Consider the following 21677-nt stretch of genomic DNA (forward strand, 5'->3'; position numbering starts at 1 on the left):
CTCAAAAAAGATATATTAGAATTGGAAAAGGTTCAGAAAAGGACAACAAAAATTATTAGGGATATGGAACGGCTGCCGTATGAGGAGAGAGTAATAAGATTGGGACTTTTCAGCTTGGAAAAGAGTCGACTGAGGGGGCATATGATAGAGGTCTATAACATCATGACTGGTGTGCAGAAAGTAAATAAGCAACTTATTCCTAGGACTTGTTAACACTACCGCACAGGGTCAATGTAAGATACGCAACTTCAGCTACATGAATAGCATAGCTGAAGTCGACGTACTTAGATCTACTTACTGCGGTGTCTTCACTGAGGTAAGTTGACAGCTGACGCTCTCCTGTCGACTCTGCTTGCATTCCTGGTTCTGGTGGAGTACCGGAGTCAATGGGAGAGCGCTCAGCTGTTGATTTATCATGTCTATACTAGATGTGATAAATCGACCCCAGCTGGATCTATCGCTGCCCGCAGATCTGGCGGGTAGCATAGACAAATCCCTAGTCTGAATTTGTCTAGCTTTAACTTCCAGACATTGTATCATGTTGTACCTTTATCTACTAGATTGAAGATTCCTCTATTATCAAATTTCTATTCCCCATGTAAGTTCTTATGTGATCAAGTCTCCCCCTTAACTTTCTCTTTGTTAAACTAAATAGATTGAATTCCTTAAGACTATCCTTATAAGGAAGGTTTTCCAATCGTTAATCATTCTTGTGGTTTTTCTTTGAAAACTCAAAGATTTATTCATTTTTCTTTAATTGTGGACAACAGAACTGAACACAGTTTCCCACCGTGGTCACATCTGTACCAGTGTTAAACTCAGAGATAATATAACTTCTTTACTGCTACTCAGTATTCCCCAGTTCATACACCCAAGTATCACATTAGCTCTTTGGCCAAGAGCATTGCACTGTGAATTCAGGTTCAGTTGATTATCCCACATGACCCCCAAATACCCCATCCTGTAATTATAGCCTACATTCTTTCTTCCTAGATGTATAAACTTATATTTGGCCACACTGAAACATATTTTTTTTGCTTGCACAGAGTTTATCAAGTGAGACAGATTACTCGATATCAGTGACCTGTCCTCTTCATTATTTACTTCTCCCACAATTTGTGTGTCACATGCAAACTTTATCAGTAATCATGTTACGATTTTCCTCCAGATCTTTGAAAAATATGTTAAATAGCCCAGGGCCAAGAACCAACCTGCTGGACCCCACTAAAACACATCCATTAGATAAAGTTTTCCCATTTACAGTTCTATTTGAGACCTATCAGTTTTTAATCCATTTAATACATGCCATTCTGATTTTATATAGTTGTAGTTTCTAAATCAAAATGTCATACAATGACAAGTCAAATGCCTTACAGAAGTCTAAATACTTTAATGTTATCAAACTTGCAATATCATCAAAAAAGATATCAAGTTAGTTTGACAAAATCTGTTTTCCATAAACTCATTTTGATTGGCAATAATTATTTCACCCTCGTGTAATTTGTTTTGTCAGGCAAGTCCCCTTTTAGCCATTCCATTATTTTGCCCATGATCGACATCATGCTGATAGACCTACAGTTGGCCTTTTACACGATTAAAATATTGGCACAAAATTAGCTTTCTTCTGGTCTTCTGAAACTTCCCCAGTGTTCCAAAACTTATTGAAAATCAACATTAACAGTCCAGAGAGGTCCTCGGCCTACTCCTTTAAAACTCTTGACTAGAAGTCATCTGGACCTGATGATTTAAAAATGTCTAACTTCAGAACCTGGTGTTTAACAACCTGTTGAATTACTGTTTGAATGGAAAATATTTCATCATAACTTATTGCATGATATGAATATAGTATCTGGCTTTTTCTCCCAACAGAGAACAGAAATATTTATTGAACACTTCTGCCTTTTCTGGATTATCTACTATTTTCATCTAGTTACAAATACTATTGTTAGGATACCTTTTGTTTTTAATATATTTAAACATTCCTTTTTATTGTTCTCAACTCTGCTGGCCATAGATGTCGCCTCGTGTCCTTTTGCTTCCCTTATCAATTTTGTACAATTCCTAGAAATTACTATACATTAGAAGCTATCAAATTCCCCTTTTTATATTAATTATATATTATTTTATGCTATTACAAATTGTTTTAGATATGCACCAGTTTCTATCTAACTAGATGCATGTAATTCATTAAACAAACAAGCAAAACACATGCTCTAGTAAATTGAATGGTTATATATTGGAGAGAGTTAGATTTTCAAATTGGCCTTTAGGATTATGCCTGCAGATTTTGCATGAAACCAGCATTTGTACATTACATTCGATATGCAGTTACTTGATTTACATGAGAAAATGTCCATTTCTTTGAATAAACACAGATTATGTGAACAAACAACTTTTCAGGCCCAACTTCAGATGTCATTTTTGAAAGTGCATTCTAGTCCATAAAATGGATAAATGCAGGGCAAGCCATGTGCTTAAATGACATATGCATATAAAAATGATGTAACTGGTAAATTTAGCTAGCAATGTAAAACACTTCATGTTTGTTCTATTAAGGGAGATTTATTAAGTTTATATAGATAGCTAAAGTAATGAAAAGGAGCACAAAAATTAAGATATCAAATTTATTCACTATCAGCCTTCTGATATCTTTAGCCCAGGACAGAGCTCCATCAGTAAAACTTTTGATTTTGAGAAGTTATTTTTATATTGCAATTCTAATGCCAAATATCTTGATAAAATTGAGACCCCTAGAACTAGGTTACTTAGAATCAGTTATAGATAACTTGTGACTGGCCATTTAAAAAGTTGCTTTTTATATCTGCATCTCCATTTAAAGAAACCTTCCTGAGTCCAGTCACCTCTGCCACAGCTATAACACGGTATCAAAAAGAAGTGAAAATAATGAGGAAGCTTGACTCATTCAGCATGCACTTCAGGAAAGACATTTAACATTATTAGCAATTACAGATGCCTGTGTGGTGCCTAACTCATTTAAGTCTAAATTAAATAATTTCCCCCAAAGTTATATGCCTTTTATTATTTTAAGTGAGTTTTGCTCAAGAAACTTACACTTATCACAATTCTAGATTCATTTTCTATTTTTATAATAAAACCTTTAACTTTCTGCTTATCCACTGAAAAACATTATTCTGACGGACCCCATTTGGATATATCATACACCATTCTCAAGCTCATGATTTATACACCAAATGCTGTTGGATTTTTTGGCAGGTCAGCTGCTCACCAACTGGCAGGACTGATAGGTGGGTTGTGGAGATAAATTACCAGGAAGACACTTTGTTTACTCTACAATACTTACGTACACATTTCCTTAGAAAGGCCATAGATGGCATGAAAGGTATATTCATCAAGTGAAGATTTCCACTTCTCTCTTCGTTGCACACCCTTTGACAGAAACTGATGAGCTTTTATTTTCTTGAGGCTGGTATAATCCAATAATATGAAATATTATATTAGGACTTGCGAGGATACAGGTACCAATTCTTTCAATCTGTAGCAGGGAGCCAGGCACAAAAGCCAGAAAAGGTTCTATCAGAATCTCAAAAATGAAAGACAGTGAGAGGGGGAGAGAGACAGAATAGCTTTGTCCTTATTCTAATAAAATTTCTGGTTCAGTGTTAGAAGAAAGCAATTTTTTTGGTCATTCTTTACCACTGTCAGGTGACAGTGCTGAGGAAACAAAACAATGTAACCAGAGATCAAGCTAAGCTGGTATAGCATATGTGGTTGTGCATAGCGGTTATTTTGCTGGTGTAACATACCAGTCCATATAGGAACCATCTCTGCTCTCCAAAACACCATGTTCTGGGCTTCCCCCTATCATCCTTTCAGTATAAGCAGCGGTGAGAGACTAGTGATGGTAGGGGGTCTATATTAAGGGTTTGTCTACCCAGATAAATTAATTCAGATTAAGATAGGGTGTGAATTTAAAGTAGAATAGCTATTCCTGATTAACTCCCTGTGTAGATACTTTTATTCTGATGTATCCACTGAAGGAGTTAATAAGGAATAGCTATTCCAGAATTATTCACCATGAAGATATACTCTAAAATGGGTAAGTGTCTACACAGCATTTTTGAGCCTGCAGGAGTGAACCTCCCAGCCGAGGCCCACCCTCTTCTCTAGGCTTCAGAGCCTGAGCTGCAACTTCAAAGCAGTGTCAACACAGCTATTTTTAGAGTGCACAGTGAGCCCTGCTAGCTGGAGTCTATTTGACCCAGGCTGGGAGGCTTGCTCTCATGGGTTCCAAAATGCTGTATAGACATACCCTAAGGGTATGATATGTCTACACTGCAATTCGACACCTGCGGCTGGCCCATGCCAACTGATGTGGGCTCGTGGGGCTCAGGCTAAGGGGATGCTTAATTGCAATGTAGACATTCAGGCTTGGGCTACAGCCCAAGCTCTGGGACCCTCCCATCTCACAGGGTCCTTCAGCAGGGGTTCAGGCTGAGCTCGAACATCTACATCATAATTGAACAGCCCCATGAGCCAGAGTCAGCTGGCATAGGCCAGCCATAGGTTTTTAATTCCAGTGTAAACATACCCTAAAAGACCCAAATCCGTCTGCCACTTCCAGAATGTGAGTGACAGCGAGGAGGCCAGCAAACCTGGAAAACAGAATGGAGGAACCAGCTCAGCTGGAGTATATGTAACAGAAGAAGCTCATGACACACCCTGAAGATATACAGAAGTGGCCACAGTTTGAAAGGATAGCAAGGAGAAAAGCAGATATGGAGGAGAGATAGAGGAAAGAGGAGCAGAAAAAAGGAGACATGAGAGAGTGGCTGCATTAATAAGGACACTGGAAGTATTTATATTATGATGTTTTGATTCATGAAAAAGTCAGAAACTTAACTTATGCAGAAAACAGATGAAATTGCAAAAAGGTTCATAAATAGTGGCTGTGATGTTTCACTCCATATTCTTTCTGAAAATATGCTTATGATATGGATATGACATAACTGAGATATACCTTATCCAAGATGGCTCATGTAAGATGTCATTAGAAAGGTTATGATTTACTGAATGTGCTTATCCAATTTGTTTGCCAGTATCCTTTCTGTATCTGAAGTTAGGAATATTGACAATGTATCTGTATTTCAAATGTGTTACTTTGGGTGTCACCCCAGCTAGCCCTTCAGGTACAACAATGGAAAAGCCAGACAGGGCTAATGACCCATCAGCAAAGACAATGGACTATGAAAGAGCTTAGTGTTCCTGTGGACACTCCAGACAGCCTACAAGTAATGGCTGCTACAGCCCTGCAGAGACATGGGTCTGAGTCACCTGGTACTGGACCCAGCCCTTGGAATGCCAGTGTTCTTCCACTGGGAGACAAAGGGGTCCAGCAATACACAAGAGCTATAGAAGACGTGGGAGTGACATCATTGTGGTTCTCCTCTGTCTCCTCACCCAAAGAGACACTGTGAAATAACTGGAAACAAGAACTGAACTGGGGAGAGAAGGGTTGAGCCCAAGCTGGAAGGGCATCTAGCTTGTGAGTAATAAGTAGTAAGTTCTCAAGCTGGAGAACAATGCAGCTGCCTTTCAAGACTTTCTGTAGTCTGCCTGCAACAATATCTAGGGTGAGAAATACTATTGGTAACCAATTTCTTTAGTGAAACAAGCTTAGTTTGCTTGTTTTGTTTTATTTGCTTAGTAATTTGCTTTGTTCTGTTTGCTCTCTCTTTAACCACTTAAAATTCAGCTTTTGTAGTTTATCATATAAGCCCGTTCATGCAATTCATAATTGGGGGGGTGGAGGCGAGGGGGCGGTAAGAGGCTGTGCATACCTTCCTCCACATTGAGGGAGGAGGCGGATTTCATAATATGCCTTTGGGTCTGCACTCCAAGGGAGGTGGACACCTGAGTGCTGGGGCAAGTCCTTTAAGCTGAGTCTTCCCAGAGTTGATCTCAGTGTCTGTGTCATTCTGCAGTTGGGTGTGGCTCTGCCTGTGTGTGTGCTGGAGAAGGTGTAATAGCCTGGCTCAGCAAGGCAGGTAAAAAGGGTGCCTAGGCTGGCAGAACAGGCAGGCTCAGGGGATCCTAGTAAATCAGGTCGCATTCTAAGGGGAGCAACCTGTCACAGTGGGGTCAGCAATTCTTCCCGCAGTCATAGTTTTCTGCTTTTTTCCTTGTCTACTCTAAGGCAGAATTTGGCATTTCAGACTTAAGACTAACAGATACTGCATGTGTAGTCAGAAGAAAAAAGAACCAAAGAGCATTGGAAATCACTATCTCCAGTAAGATAGACAGCAAAAAGTAACTCTGAAGAAAACAGTGAAAGCAGCAACCTTTCTGTTTCTGCGCTTAGAGAACGAACTTGACAAGTAACCAAACAACAAGGACTAATGAGAAATGCCATGAAACAGGTAATGATCAAACCATAGCTACATTAGACCTGCAATTCCAGTTTTTCTACAAATTGCAGTAGTAAATTAGGACAGAAAAATCCATATTCCTGTATCAAAGGGTTAATAAAATCCCTATGGTTGATTTAAACCATTACCACTGACCTGAACCTAAGCTATATATGTCCAGCATTATGGATCTGATTTCAGCCAGCCTTCAACTCACCCTTTGCTGGTCAATTTCACATCCAAATGCAACTGCAAGAAGTTAGTAATAAAGATGAGTGGACACCCAACTTCTTAGGGATAGAATTGTGGTATACTTACTCACATTGGGTAACATCTTATTCGAGGCACACCCATTTAATTCAATGGGACAACTCATGAAGTTCACTTTGGCATTATAATCTGGGCCTTCCTTTGTGGGTGCAAACACAGAGAGCTCACTAGTGACATTTAAAATTTTAAACAGTGGACATGATTATAATCCAAAACTGAGTATACCCAAAGAAAAAACTGTCTCTAACAATCAGGCCCTCTATAAACTTTTCCTCACTATTCATAATTTCCAAACACAAATTTACAACAAAATCCATATCTGAAAATGCACTTACATTTACTAGGAATGCTCACCATCCAACATCATAATGATTTTTTGAAATAAGGATTTTTAAAATGTATTATTTACATTAACTTCCTCCACAATACAGTGTCGGTCAAACCTGGGCTCTTCTCTCTTAGGTAGGATGACAGAACATTTTTTCTTCTTCAGGAAAAGCTGCTCCTTGGCCAGTTGACAGGGGGCATTACTGCATTGTGCTTTTATCAACAGCATGAGTGTGGTCTTTCTGCACTTTGGTTGATTGGTTAAGAGTGCAGAGATTCCTGGTCATTATGCATTCCTTCGGCATAGTCATTCTGGTTGAAAGCCAACATCAGCACATTCTAAGCAAATAGCTAGTCAATAGAAACACACACAACACCATGATTTGATTTTTTTAGTAGATTCTCTGAATACCCTTTTTGTTTCCCAGTTGCAATCCTTTGGCATCAGCTGCCCAGAAGTCACATCACTAAGTATGAGGGTTCAGTTCACCACTCCTTTGCACCTTGCATAGTCATTTGCATCAGCGTACTGTGAGTTCAAAGTGGACATCAAGCATGACCATTGTAATCTCATAGCCTTTTACACTCACTTTGCACTAGTGTCAATAACTACACAAGGTGCAGAGCAGCAGTGAATCAGACCCATATTGCTGCAGTTACTGAGAAATAGATGTATGAAGGCTTGCTTAGGTTAGTCTATAAACCCTCACAATCTATAATTTAAACTAACCTAATTTTGTGTTGTCCACAGATTATGTCATCTCACTGCTCACCTCCAGCTAATTTACTTGATACTGAAATGACTTGTATGTATTCCCAAAATTACAACTATGGCCTATTTAACAGGGAGATACAGTGTTGATTATTCTCCAGTCCTCTAGTATATCAGCTTATTTTAAAGACAGATTGCATATTTTTGTTAGCTGTTCAGCCACTTCATTCATAACTTACTTATTTTTTGAAGCAGAACTTCCTAAAGTTTGGTGTGATAGCTTTTGGTACAATCCCTACTAGTGAAATGTTTAACTTAATTATATTACAGTTACTACTTTGGCTAATTCTACTCTGAGGCGAAGAATAGCCCCTCGTGTTTCTCAAAGAAGTTGTGCCATAAGGTTAACATTTATGGTGTCAGTCATAGAATTTAAGACCAGAATAGACCACAAGATCATCTAGACTGACCCTCTGTATAACACAGGGCACCAACACCACTCAGCATCCGCACACCAAATCCAACAACCAAAATGAGACCAAAGTATTATAGCCCACAGGATGCTATTACATGACATAGGCAAAGAACAGCAAGGACTTAGATGTCAGGAAACTGTTTCTCTAAGTTTTGTCCCAGTAAGACATTTCACCAGTCAATACTTGGTAGCTGAAGTCACCAATCATTACTGATCTTGTACATTTTATTGTCCATTTGATCTCTTGCCATTAACTCACTTTCCTCAACCTGTTTAAGTGGCCTGGAATATCATTTGTTACAATATGGACCAACCCGCCATTTACATGGTCTTTGACACCTGCGAATATTATCTATACGTCCTAATCTGCTACGGACAGCTGCCTGACCTCCCATGGAACTGGATGGTTCATAATGCACATGACAGGGGCCATCTCACCCACTACAAACACTTCCCCATAATAATTTGCTAGTCAGGACACACCCCCCAGTTGAAGAAGGGGTCTTTTTTTGTGAGATACACATAGTCCTAGCCCATACTCCCTGCAATGTCCACAACACATCCCTAGGTGTCTACAACAATGCCTAGATGTGTATGTGTTTCAACTATTACACATCACAATCCCACCACATTTTCACGTTCTCTATTTCTCTTGGGAATCTTATGATCCTTCCATTCCCCCAACTTCTCAACCCAACATTAACTGTCCCTCCTCAGCTTCTTCCTGGGTGACAATTTACTTTCCAGTTAAACAAGCCAGCTACATGTGATTCATCAGCAGAAACTAACCAAATGGTAATTTCTTTGGGTCAGATTTTGGTGCTCTACCTGCCTAGACAATCTGCACAAGACTTTTTCCTGTCTCCATCTGCTGGTAGTACAGATATAGATTCTTTGGATAGACAGAGAGCAATATTGAAGAATCAGGATGAATATTAACCTATATAGCACTGTAGACTCAGACTTTTCATGATCATCTAGTCCAGAAGTGGGCAAACTACGGCCCGTGGGCCACATCCGGCCTGCGGGACCATCCTGCCCAGCCCCTGAGCTCCCGGCCGGGGAGGCTACCCCCAGCCCCTCCCCTGCTGTCCCCCCTCTGCCACAGCCTCAGCGTGCTGCACCGCCAGCGCTTTGGCCCACTGCTCCTGCTGGGCAGTGCGGCAGCATGGTAAGGGGGCAGGGAGTGGGATGGGGGGAGGGGGAGTTCGATGGGGTGGAGGTTCGGGGGTGGGGGTCGGACTGGGGAGAGGGACTGGGGGGGTTGAATAGGCTTGGGAGTCCTGGGGGGGGCCTGTCAGGGGGTGGGGCAGTCCGGGGACAGGGAGAAGGGGGGAGTGGATAGGGGGTGGAGTCCCGGGGGGCGGTTAGGGTTGGGAGTCCTGGGAGGGGGTGGTCAGGGGACAAGGACCAGGGGAGGGTTGGATGGGTCAGAGGTTCTGAGGGGAGCAGTCAGGGGGTGGGAAGTGGAAGGGGGGCAGATAGGGGGCAGGGGCCAGGCTGTTTGGGGAGGCACAACCTTCCCTACCTGGCCCTCCATATAGTTTTGCAACCCTGATGTGGCCCTCAGGCCAAAAAGTTTGCCCACCCCTGATCTAGTCTGACCTCCTGCACTTTGCAGGCCACAGAACCCCTAACCTCTGGCTGAGTTACTGAAGTCCTCAAAGCATGATTTAAAGTCTTCCAGTTACAAAGAATCTACCAAAAAAAAAACAAACAGGAGTACTTGTGGCACCTTAGAGACTAACAAATTTATTAGAGCATAAGCTTTTGTGAGCTACAGCCCACTTCATCGGATGCATTGAATGGAACATATAGTAAGAAGATAGATATATATATACACATACAGAGAAGGTGGAATGTGGAGTCTACCATCTACACTAGTTTAAACCTGCAAATGCCCCGTGCCCCATGCTGCAGGGGAAGGCAACTCCCTCCCACCCCCCGAGTTTTCCACGAACATTAAACTGCACTGCTGCTATTTTTGAAGTAAAATGTTTTTCCTTCTCACTCCCTTCCTCACCACTAACTATGGCAGACAATTAAGGCCCATTGCTGTTTATTTTAAAACGGTCCATAATTTATTTTAAACTTATACAAAATAATCCTCTGGTTAAAGCATAGGACGAGGAAGCAGAAGATACGTGGTTTCCCCCTCTCCCCACAGTTCTGCTATGGACTTCCTGTGTGACCTTGGCAAGTCATTTCATTTCTCTGGAGCTCAATTTCCCCAACTGTCAAAGTGAGGATAACTCAAAAGAGTGTTGTGAAGACTAATTTATTACTGTTTGGGGAACTCTGAGTGGGACGCGCAGACAGAAGATACTCTAGAAAAACAAAATACTATAAAATGTTATTTTAAAAAGTTTAAATAAAATTTTGCCAAAAGCTATTTTAGAAGGTTTTTAAAATTAACATAGGTGCAAAAGTAAACAGATAGTTCTTAAATGTATAGAAATTCTAATTTGAATTCCTCCATTCACCTAAAGAGTTAAGATAAGAACTACTGCAGCCTATGGCTGAACAACTATTATTAAATAAAACAAGGTTAGCCCCAGGCTTTGCAAGACCCTCCCTGAGACCCCTGGCAGACTTGGATAACCTGAAAAGCACAACTGGAGGTAAGAGTGCCCAGCAGGTGGGTGGGGGAGTCACAGTACAACAACTATTTAGGAAAGGCACTGTCTTTTTGTTTTGTTGTTTGTACAGTGCCTAGCACAATGTTGCCCGGATGCATGACTGGTGACCTGAAGTGCTACCACTAATCAAATAATAATAATAATAATTGTGGAAAGGTGCAGCAAGGCATTGGGGATTCAGGAAGTGCTGGCCTTAGCATTTTTGAGCGGGCCTGTGAAAAAATTACTTGCTGTCCACCCTCTTATCCCTAACAGCTGGTTTATGTTTGCAAAGCTCTTTCAAAGGAAAAAGTTCTAGAAACATTTTGTTTGTAATGTAATGAATTCTCCACTCTATTTCTATTTCCTTTTTGTCTAGCAGAGTTTAAAAGCCAACTCTGGTTTCATCACTGGGTAACGCGTTTGAACTGGGAACCTGTTATCGAAGGGCCACTAAGGTATGGATTTTTAAGTTCTTCTTTGTTGGTGGGAAAGGGGAGGGGGAGATCACAAAAGGATGTGGTGCTCGTGTGCTGACAGAATCAGGTTCCTAAAAATACCTAGTATATACCTAGGAGTTGCCCTGAAAGACAATGCAGCTAATCTATTCTTTATGTTCTGTAAATCTTCTACTTAAAAACTCAAAATATTAACAGCCAGTTTTATTTTCATTATTTCAATATGGTCATAGCTATGCTATATCAGATACTGCTAAGTCTCAATCATACAATAAATGGTCATCAACTTTTAAAAGTACAGATTTTCCACTTCTGTTTCTCCTTCACTGACTGGAATGTTCAATGAACGTACAACGTTCAGACAGAATACCCCACATAACGTACTGAACATAAAAGAAAAACATATGACAAATATATTTTATCTCTTTATTTTTTTCCAGAATATTTTAATATTGAAGCCCATGTTGTTATTTTCAGGGGACCAGGAAGAGGAAAAGGGGAGGGAGAAGAGAGAAAATATGGAGACAACTCAATTTATTTAATGTATGGTTTTGTGAGTGGTCATTTTTGTAGGCAACAAATGTTTTTTGTTTTTGTTTTTTTTTTAAATAAAAAATGAAGAGCACCATTAAAGAAAGCATGATCCCTGATTTCTAAAGAAAACACTGTCTTTAAAAAAAAATTGTTAAAATGCTTCTTGCCCTCAGTCACATTTAGTCAGGTAACAAAGCAAGCATAACAGTATTAAATTGTAGCAACCCCACTGAAATCAACTACTCCCCCTTCCGAGGATTCAGAGAACCATTTCTGAGCTTTTCCTGTGGGAATAATGTTTTCTTTGGTAGAGGATTGAAGGAGGGTTTTTACTTCTCCATATGTTAATGAAAAAAAAAATAAAATCTATGCATGTTAGGGATTTCCCCCTTAAATCTGTATTTCTCATGCCTGTTAAGTATGGGTTGATTTCACATTGTTGTTACACTCCAGGAGTAATACTGCCCTAAAAAGGCATTGAATGGCTAATGTCAAACAGATGTAAACATTAAAAATACTGACAAATAAAACAAAATAAAAAACACAAAAAACCCTGTACTGAAATTGTGAATTGAGTTAGGTTTCTGTAAAGCAGAAGAAATATTTTACAGCAGTACAAGAGAATTATGGCAACAAAGTAAAGCACTTTTCTTGTAACATTCATGAACATTACAAATACGACAAAGTTATTCTACAGACTAAATTATTCTGTAACTATCAAATATAGTACAAAGCGAAATATTATGTGCTATAAAAGAAGCAGCTCCTTTAAATTAGACTAAAAATGTTGGTTTTACAGTGACAAAAGCATGATTACTGAAGACAACAGGATTTTTAGATTCAGAAACATTTAGCTACACAGGTCCATGATTATCCACACTGAATATTATTTACTTCCCCCCAAAGTTCTACAGAAACACAGATAAAAAACCGCTGTGCTGCTGTCACAAAACTGTAGAAAGTCATTCAGTGTTTAAAGCAGGGCCGTTCACATGTGTCAGCTAAGATGATCCCTTTAGATGACATTTTTGAGCTTTTGAGTGTTCATCCTGGTACTTCACCACACCTTGGTAAAACTGCTAAACCAGAGGCTACAATAACTATTCTGAAATTGTGCGTGTGTTTGTAAGGGGAAGGGAGGTGCAGCATAAGATAATTTTACTTCAGAAACTGCATTACAAAGCACCATATGCACCAGTTTATAAACTGTGCAAGGAATTCCAGGACCCTGAAAAAATCTGAACATTCTGTAGTTTACCCTAACAACACAGAACCCTCATCAAGAAAAGGGACATAATTCTGCTTTATGGCTCTACCTTATTTTTAAGTTAATTAATTTCACGTGCTAAATCTCAGCAGGTAAACAGAATGCTGAAATGAAGTGCCCAGTTCACCAATTTTTTTACATTATTTCAACTAACGGAATTTCTGACCGGAAAATTAGTTCTGCACAGGAACAGAAACATACACACTACAAATGCCCTAATGTTAATTACACACCTCAAAAATACGCAGATTAAAAAAAAAGGAAGGAAGGAGCACAAGAGTCTTTCTTCCTCTCTCCCAAAAGTGCTGCAACTAGGGAAAAAACTTCGGATATTTTCCAAAAATGCATGTGTGTAAATTATTCCTGCAGGAAGGATGGATGGACTGACACACGCAAACACATAGAGGTGTCTTCTTAAGTAATGCTTCCTCTCACCACTTTTCAGTGCATAAATCTTAAGTGTTCAACAGTGCAAACTGCACGATCACTAACAAACCAGAGTGACATGGGGATTGAAATCTGGACAAAATTAGACAAAAACAGAAGCAATCCAAAATTCAGTTCTAATCTTAGGAGGGTAAAATTTTCAAGAGCATCTGCATGATTTAGGAACATAAGTCCCATTTCCAAATTAAAAGTCAATGAGACTCAGGCTCCTAAATCATTTAGCTGCATTTGTAATTTTACACCATGGCTATAAATCACTGACACCACTCACAAGATGTTTCTAAATAGTGGGTCAAATTCATTCCTAAAGCCACTCCACCGATGTCCAATAGAAGTCAATGCGATGGCACCATGAAGGGGTTTGGCCAACTGTGTTATATTATTTAGCATCATTTTGCCCAAATCAGTTTTATATAACATTTTATCGTATGTCAAATATGCAAACTACAACCACAGTACAAAGATGCCATCGACATGAATTAATATTATATCATATTATTCACTCCCTTACCAGTCATTCAAAACAAAACATTTCTGGATGCTGCATTTTCTTTCAATACCATGTCAGTCACGGGTAGAATACATTTCCAGTTGCAAGTAAAAACAGATAATGATACGTGCTGTGGACAAGGGATTCTGAGCCAGATGTAAAAAGATTCCCAGCTCTCAGAGGGTTCATATAAACACAGGTTATCATGATTTTAAGAACTGGCCAATCTGTTTATTTAAGGGAATAAATTCTACCTCTACCATATGTAAATACAATAGGATATAAGTCCAATACAGAAGGCTCCTTAAATATGGTTTGGTATGCATGACTACAATATACTCATGTTTATCCATGTGACCATCATTGCTCCCATTTGGGTAGCTATCAGCACACCACTGGAAATTACTTTTCAACTGTTTATTTTTGGTTTGTTTTTCATTCCACAGAAAGATTTGAAAAATTGGAAAATCTGTGTGATTTTTACCTTTCAAAAAGGAGTGCTTTTGTATACAGAAAATATATTACTGTATCAGCAACAGTATTGTTAATGGAATCATCAATAGCTTTGGATCACATGGTGTCAAAAATTAATACTTAGATGTCACTGCTACAGTAAACAGAACTCTAGTTGCACCACAGAACTCCTTATGGCAGGAATGTACTTCCTACAATGTTCCAATGAATTTTTAAAGACAATCAAAAGGAATAGTATATTTTATGTTTGTAAAAATGGTCCCAAAAGAAAATAAATGTGATTTGCATATATGGCAGAACCTCACTAATATGCACTGATGCCAGGGAGATCGATTACAAATTAAATAATTATAAATTAGTAAGCAAGAAAATATCATAAATAAACAAGTATAATGGATCATATAGTGTATTTTTCACTTGACAGTTTTATCGTTCGCATTAATACTTCAGGATATACCAGTAAATGTGTAGTGTTATATGTTTTGTATAAATACTAAAATCTGAGTAATACGAGACCTCAAATCACTGCTATTACATGTTTCACTGAGAACTAGGGATAGAATGTCCGTTTTTTGTGCAGATGGTAAGGTGTATGTATTAGTGAGGTTCTACTGCAATGGTAAAAATTACGGTGTTCTCTATGCTCATATTTGTTTGGGTGGTCACAGTCGTATGTCAGCATATGGGGTACTCGTACTGCACATTTTGTGTTCTTGAATCTGGAGTTAAAAAAAAAAAGAAATAGCAGAATTTTTTCCTGTCCCCAACAGCTGCATGTGCTTTATCCCTTTATAATATTTTCCTTTTAGGTGGACAGGGCCCCAAAATTACTGCTGTTGTCCTCTAATGTTATGGTGGCTAATGCATCTGGAATGCAGCTGTAGTCCTCAACATAAATACAGTACTGGATAAATACTGAAGATTATTTAAAAGATGCAGTATCCCTTTAAAAAAAACCCCCACCTCTTTACTCCCAACTCTCCAAATTATACTGTAAGTGGTCTGAAAACTTTAATAAAAAAAGGTAGTGTTAAGTCATTTTTGAAAATAAGTTTTTTTAAAAGTCAAAACTCAAACATATGTAAATAGATAGTAAATCATATAGGAGGGAAAATAACTGATTTTCTACTATTCAGCTCAACACACAATTATAATCTGTCCTCAAATCATTAATTATACCTTAGGATCAACCTTAGGCCATGGAAATGCTACTGAAATCCAAAACCTGTTTGTTACCTAGACTGACCCATATATGTGTTTGGGATTGATAGCTCAATAGGTGTACAGGGAAGGTTTGGGGAGAGAGGGAAAAAGAGAGCTCTCTAAGAGAAGTCGTTACTTCCTCTACACTCCATTAAAGCCAAGAAGGTTCTAGACATGGTCCAGCTAATCAAACCACATTTACAAATCTAATTCTCAGGGAATCAACAAAAACAGCTGATAATTAAAACCTTACCTCCATAATGCTTTGTGTAGGAGTGAGCAAACTCCTGTAATCAAATCTGTCTAAAGTCTCTCTCTCTTTTGCTAGGTTGACCGTCTATAAGTTAGTCATGGATGGTAAAGGTGGGTTCAAGAAAGCAATCATCATTAGAAAAACTGTAAGTCAATTTAGTAGCTCTGATGGTGATTTGTAACAGAACACCAAGCTACTTTACCCAAAGCAGTCTTTACTCAATTTGTTAGTCATCTTGTTATCTCTGTACTTGCAGTACCCCAGCAATTAGAAATCATGAGAATACAACTAACCTGTTATTCTTAACCTAGAGGGTCTACTATCATAATATATAAGTGGGGAAAGAGTGTGCTGCACTTTGTGCAAATAAATAGAAGCTAGGAATGACATTTTAATACCTTTTCTTTTCTTTTCTTTTCTAAGCTTATAGAAGCTTAATAACAAGTTTTTTTGTTTTGTTTTTTTAAAGAAATTCTAATGGTTTCTTCTTCTTTCCAGGGAATGTCATGCAAGCAGAAATAACTAAATTCTGAAACAAAGCATCATCAGAAAAAAAAAAAAAGGCCTAAAATGTTTCAATTTCTCCACTTCTTTGTTCTGCTCTCCCATGCTGAGAAGGGATACTGCATCTTTGACTCAGTTTCTACCGTACAACCAAACAAGCTACACACAGTTTTGAAGGGCCTATGCAGTCATCATGGCAGAAGGCTCCACAGCCTTTGCACACTATCATGGCTTTCAGCCTGCAAGAGCATTTCAGTTCCAGTTCATCTGCATTGCTGCTGTCAGCAAATTTCTGAACCGGAATCGGAACGTTCTGATTAGACAGACCTGTAGCAGCGTTTGAGCCACTTCCCAAAATTCCAATAGATTTTTCAATCGCAGATGCTGCCCTTTTGAAGCTTGTGCTACCAAAGTGTATAGCTGGATAATTTCCACAGAGCTGCTGCTGCTGCTGCGGGTGCTGTGTTTGTATTTTCTGAGTCGTTAATTGGGTAAAAGGCTTCTGTGGCTCAGAAAGTAAATAGGAAGAGAAATCTGCATTTTTTAATGCAAATGTTTTTAACTGTTCTTTTACTTCCTTCTGATCGTAGGAAGCTTGTTTTAGGCCCAGTTCGCAGCTGCTGCTTAAACCTTCCTCAAAAGAAATAGGTTCAGATTTTATATTGCTACAGATGCTTGCTGGCTGAGGCCAACTAAGCCTTTTAGTGGTTTCCATAGTAACTGTCAGTTGCTTTTGATCAGATGGGACTTCTGTGTTTGGATTAGGGGGAGGAGGAGGAGGGTGCACTAACGCTTTATTCTGGAGAGTTTGTGAGGCACTAGCAATGTCATCACCTTCCTTAATTTGAACATGAGGGGAAAAAACACTTCCTAGCCTCAGCTGGTGAGCTGCTGCAGAAATATTGACCTCTCCCAAACCCTTCTGTTCCAGGTGCCTACTGAAAGCAAATGCATTGCAGCCAGATGGCACTTTTGAAGTAGTTTGCAACAAAGCTGCCGTAGGAATGGGGCCTCTTGCAGCCATGGACATTTGGTAAAAATGCTGTCTCTGTGAGGTACTAGCTTCTGCATGAAAACTGCCATTTTTGTCAATGTGAAATAAGTTCTGCTGGAAACTGCACGAAGGCAGTGGCCTCTTCTGCTGCTTGATCTCTGGACTGTGAGCAATTCTGTTCTGAACAGCATGTTTGCTCAGCCACTCTTGTTTAAATGGCTGACCATGCCCTAGTTGATTCGTATTGGAACCGATTACACAAGGAGCCACTTTAACATCTGTGTCCACTGATAGCTTTCCAAGCTCACATTTCATTTGAGTGTGCTCCCCCACAGTCCTGGCCATCCGCTTCTTTGGATGGTTGTCACGCTTTCTGATTTGCAGTGGGGCTAGGCCGCCTGCTGTAAATCCTTTACCATCTGGATTGGGTGAGCTGGAAGGATTTTCAACCAGACTTCTCTCAGATGCTGATGTTTTACACACTGAGGTAGTTTGCAAAGGCAAGGGGAGCCTGTTAATCTCTAGTTTGGCTCCGGATCTGGGCTGTGGCAGCACCTTTTCCAAAGGCAGGTTGCCTTGCAGTAACTGTGTCACTAGAGGATTGTTGGCCTCAACTGATGACAAACGACAGCTAGAGCTTCCAGCACTTGTAACTCTTTTTAGGGTTTCTGTTGTCAATGACAAAGAGTCCTCCATAGAGTCTGTAACAGATGTCTTGGAGGTCTGTGTCAGCTGTGCACTCGGGGCTATTTCTGCAGTCTGGCGAGGCATTTCAGATCCTGTAAAATCTTCAGTGTCCATCCTAAAGCATTTGTCAGATTCGGTAGTTTCTGATTTAACAGGAACAGTGATGCTAGTCATAAGACTCCTTGACTGCAACTCTGACATCTGCGTGTAACTTGAAGGCTCAGTTTTGACATTTTTTAAACAGTTTTGCTCTGTATATTCTTTATGCTTATTTGGGTTAAGATGGCTGACCACTGGCTGGTCTGTGTGCATTGCCTCTTCATCATGCCAGCATATTCTGTTATTAGTGTTATACTGATTGACACAGGCAGCATCTGCTTCACTTTTAAAGGCTGAAGGACCTCGTAACTGCTCTACAAAACCTTGACTGGGGGCAACAACCTCAATTAATTTATCTTGAGGAGTAAGAGGCACTTCTTGAAGACTTGTACAAGCTGTCTGCAAGGTTTTTCCCTCTTGTTTTGCTGTAACAGTTATGAAGCTGGAACTGTGCTCAAGGCTTTCATTACTGACTATTTCAGGCCTGCTTATTACAGACACCTGAGGACACGCTATATTTTGTAAGGCAGTTTCTGCCCTCACAAGTCTGCTCTGCAGATCTATGCTGTTTTCTGCATTTTCAATGGAAGCAGCCAGCGACAAACTGGAATTTAATGTAGTAGTGTGGTCAACAATGACTTTACAAGGTATAGACCTGTTCACGGCTGTTTGTGTAAAGCTCACTGGCTGAGATTTACTGGACAGATCTGTTCGGTTTCGTGGTCCAGAACTTTTTTCCAAGTTGTCAGCACTTAATTTAGCAGTGTTGTCGTAAGAACTTACTGTCACCATATTACCAGTAAACATTGAAATTGGTGGCCTTGCAACAGAATCTACTACTGTAGCCGCATCACTGCAGCTTAAAGCTGCTCTAACAGTAGTGTTAATGGATACAGTACTTTGCTCACTGCATCCAGTTATGGCTATCTTATCAGAAGAAAATCTAGTAGTAGTCCCCACTGGGGGAATCAGTACAGAACTACCTGGGAGATGATTTGGCAAATTACTTGCAATGGACGAAGTTGGCACAGTGGTATATTGACTGGAGACTGCATTATTTGCGCTGCTACTTGATACTGGCAACCTTTTCTCATCAATTGAATTTGATAAGACTGTACTGTCTATTGAGGCTGGAACAATAGTGTTATCAATACATTTTGGTACAATGGCAATGCATGGAGTATCGACCCCTTGGGTGGATTTCAGCATGTTTACATTACAAGCCGAAATTGTTGTGTTTGTACTGTCAACAGACATTAAAACAGAAGATTTATCAATAGAACTTGCAAAGGGAAGTTCTTGAATTGCTCCCGACATAGCAGTGCTGCAAACAGACACAGGGACTGAATTTTTACTATAAAGCACTGGCACATTGTTATTTTCAGTGGAGGTAGATGAGATAATTTTCTCACACAATTGTGGCATAGGTATGTTTTCATCAGAACTGTGAACGGATATGTCCGTAGCAGTTTCTGGCAATGCAGCTGTGTTAAGTGACTGCTGCAGTAAAGTGTTAGTCTCACGGAGGTGAGCAGACTTGTTACTAGGAGACCTGCAGTTAGGATTAACGATAATGACACCAGTAGAAACTTCAATCTTTGTGTCAGGTGTCGTCGAGGTGTCTATGGACGAAGGACCTTCCTTTGAACTGAGCTGTGACTTTGCTTCTTTACTGGTCTGAAGTAAGTGGGCTCTGGCTTGATGCTTAGCAAATAGTTTGGCCTTTGTTTGCTCCTTGATGTGTGCCAATGTTCTTGTCTTCCCACCTTCGCAGGGACTCCCCATTGCTCCAGAGACTATGCTTGCAGCTGCTGCCACAGCAGCTGCAGCTGCAGCCTCTCTCTGGGCTCTAGCTTGCTGAGCTCTTGCCTTGATATCTGCAAGAGTTCTAGCCCCAGTGTTCCTCCCGCTGCTGACTGATGTACTTGGGGAAACCCTAGGTTCTGGTTTTGAAACAGGCTGACTCTTGATAATAAAAGGTGGCCCAATTTTTGAAAGCTGAATCTAAAAAGAAGAAGAAAACAAAACAATGTTAATAGGATATCATACATATTAAATTTCTCTGCTATCTTCTAAACGGTTCAGAGCATGATAGCAAATTAGAGGTCACACTAGATGAATCAGAATTACCATGTAGTGTATTTACACAGAAAAATGCTAAAAGTTAACAATATGTTCATTTTACTACTTTGTCATTCTCCAACAGAAGTAATGAGTACTTGAATTTGCCTCCATAGACCTACCTTTTTGTTGAGAAGGAAAGTTGATTGAATGTGATAAAATACAATGGTTATCTGATATAATTCATCACACCTTCCTAATCTCCACTGTATCTAGTTGGAGATCAACCTGTCAGGTGAAATGGGACTGGAAAAGGGCTTCCTAGTTAACACCTACTGCAAATGTTTGAAAAATAATCATAGTGGTTTTGCTCCTCATTCCAAGGCATTCAGGCCTCTGTAACCACTTAATCTTTCCCTCGTTACACCAAATATTTATTGTAATATCAAATGCAACTAAAAAACCTTTCCTCCAGCTAGGAGGAGTCTGAAATTCCTCTGAGTCTGTAATTCATACCATACCAAGGATCAATCCCTGACTGAGACTTAAAAGGGGTGAATCACAAAAATGTTTTTTTCCGTCCCTAGCACCCTAATTTTAGGGCACCCACTGTAGTATCTTTCTGGTGCATCACCTGCTCACTACTGTGTATCGAGAACTAAGACCCCAATCCTGCAAATATTTATACAGTGTTTAATGTATATACATGAATGATCTCACTGAAATCAATGGGATGGCTCATATTATACGTAAAGATAAGCACGTGCACGGGTGTTTGCAGGATTGGGGTGTAAGAGACATGAAGTCACATCCAAAACAAGCTCCAACAACAATTAGTGGAATTCACTTCTATTAAACACATCAAGCCAGGCAGAAGAGTATTTTAACCTCTTAAAATGGACACATTTTTCAGCTGTCCAGGTTAATGGAGCCTCAGTGATCAGTGAGGTGACTTTCTTTTGGAGAGTAGCAGAGTGATGAGCTATGTAACATTTACAGGAAAAATAGCCATGTGATAAATGTGAGTTAAGGGAAGTCAAAGCTACAAAAGAGCCCTTATGATTTGGGACATTGGCAGGGTCATTTTTACAAGGAAAGGTAGCCGTTATCAATGGCACCACCTTACAAAGCTAAATACTGATTAAATAAAGATATGATTAACATATGATTTTCCAAAATAAATTTTAGAAATGCCTGCTGCTGTTTCAGTATCTTCCTTCAATGTCTCTGGGGCTCTCTATTGGTAGGAGCTGCCATTTTCCCAGCAGGGGACCAATCTGATGATGCAGTGTGGGATTGAAAGAATCTGGTTTTCTATTAGGAAGCAGTGTAACTCAAAGTTCCAGTCCTGTAGTAATATGCATTTTATATATCTCCACAGTTCAGCACAGACAGTGTCAGCATAACTTTCCCCACAC

The 21677-nt window shown here is 39.7% G+C and overlaps 1 protein-coding gene across 5 annotated transcripts in view; it reads right to left on the reverse strand.

Annotated features, from left to right (window-relative positions):
- Window positions 1–11658: 11658 nt before the first annotated feature.
- Window positions 11659–21677, reverse strand: part of ASXL3 (ASXL transcriptional regulator 3) — a 154518-nt gene continuing 144499 nt past the window's right edge. For all 5 annotated transcript variants that reach the window (XM_077810312.1, XM_077810309.1, XM_077810308.1 and 2 more), the window contains one exon: window positions 11659–20202. In XM_077810312.1, the coding sequence (XP_077666438.1) occupies window positions 16558–20202 (3645 nt within the window). In that variant the 3' untranslated portion in view covers window positions 11659–16557. The remainder of the gene's footprint in view (window positions 20203–21677) is intronic.

This window comes from Eretmochelys imbricata, chromosome 2 (genome assembly GCF_965152235.1).
Source record: "Eretmochelys imbricata isolate rEreImb1 chromosome 2, rEreImb1.hap1, whole genome shotgun sequence".
In the NCBI taxonomy this organism is placed as follows: Eukaryota; Metazoa; Chordata; order Testudines; family Cheloniidae; genus Eretmochelys; species Eretmochelys imbricata.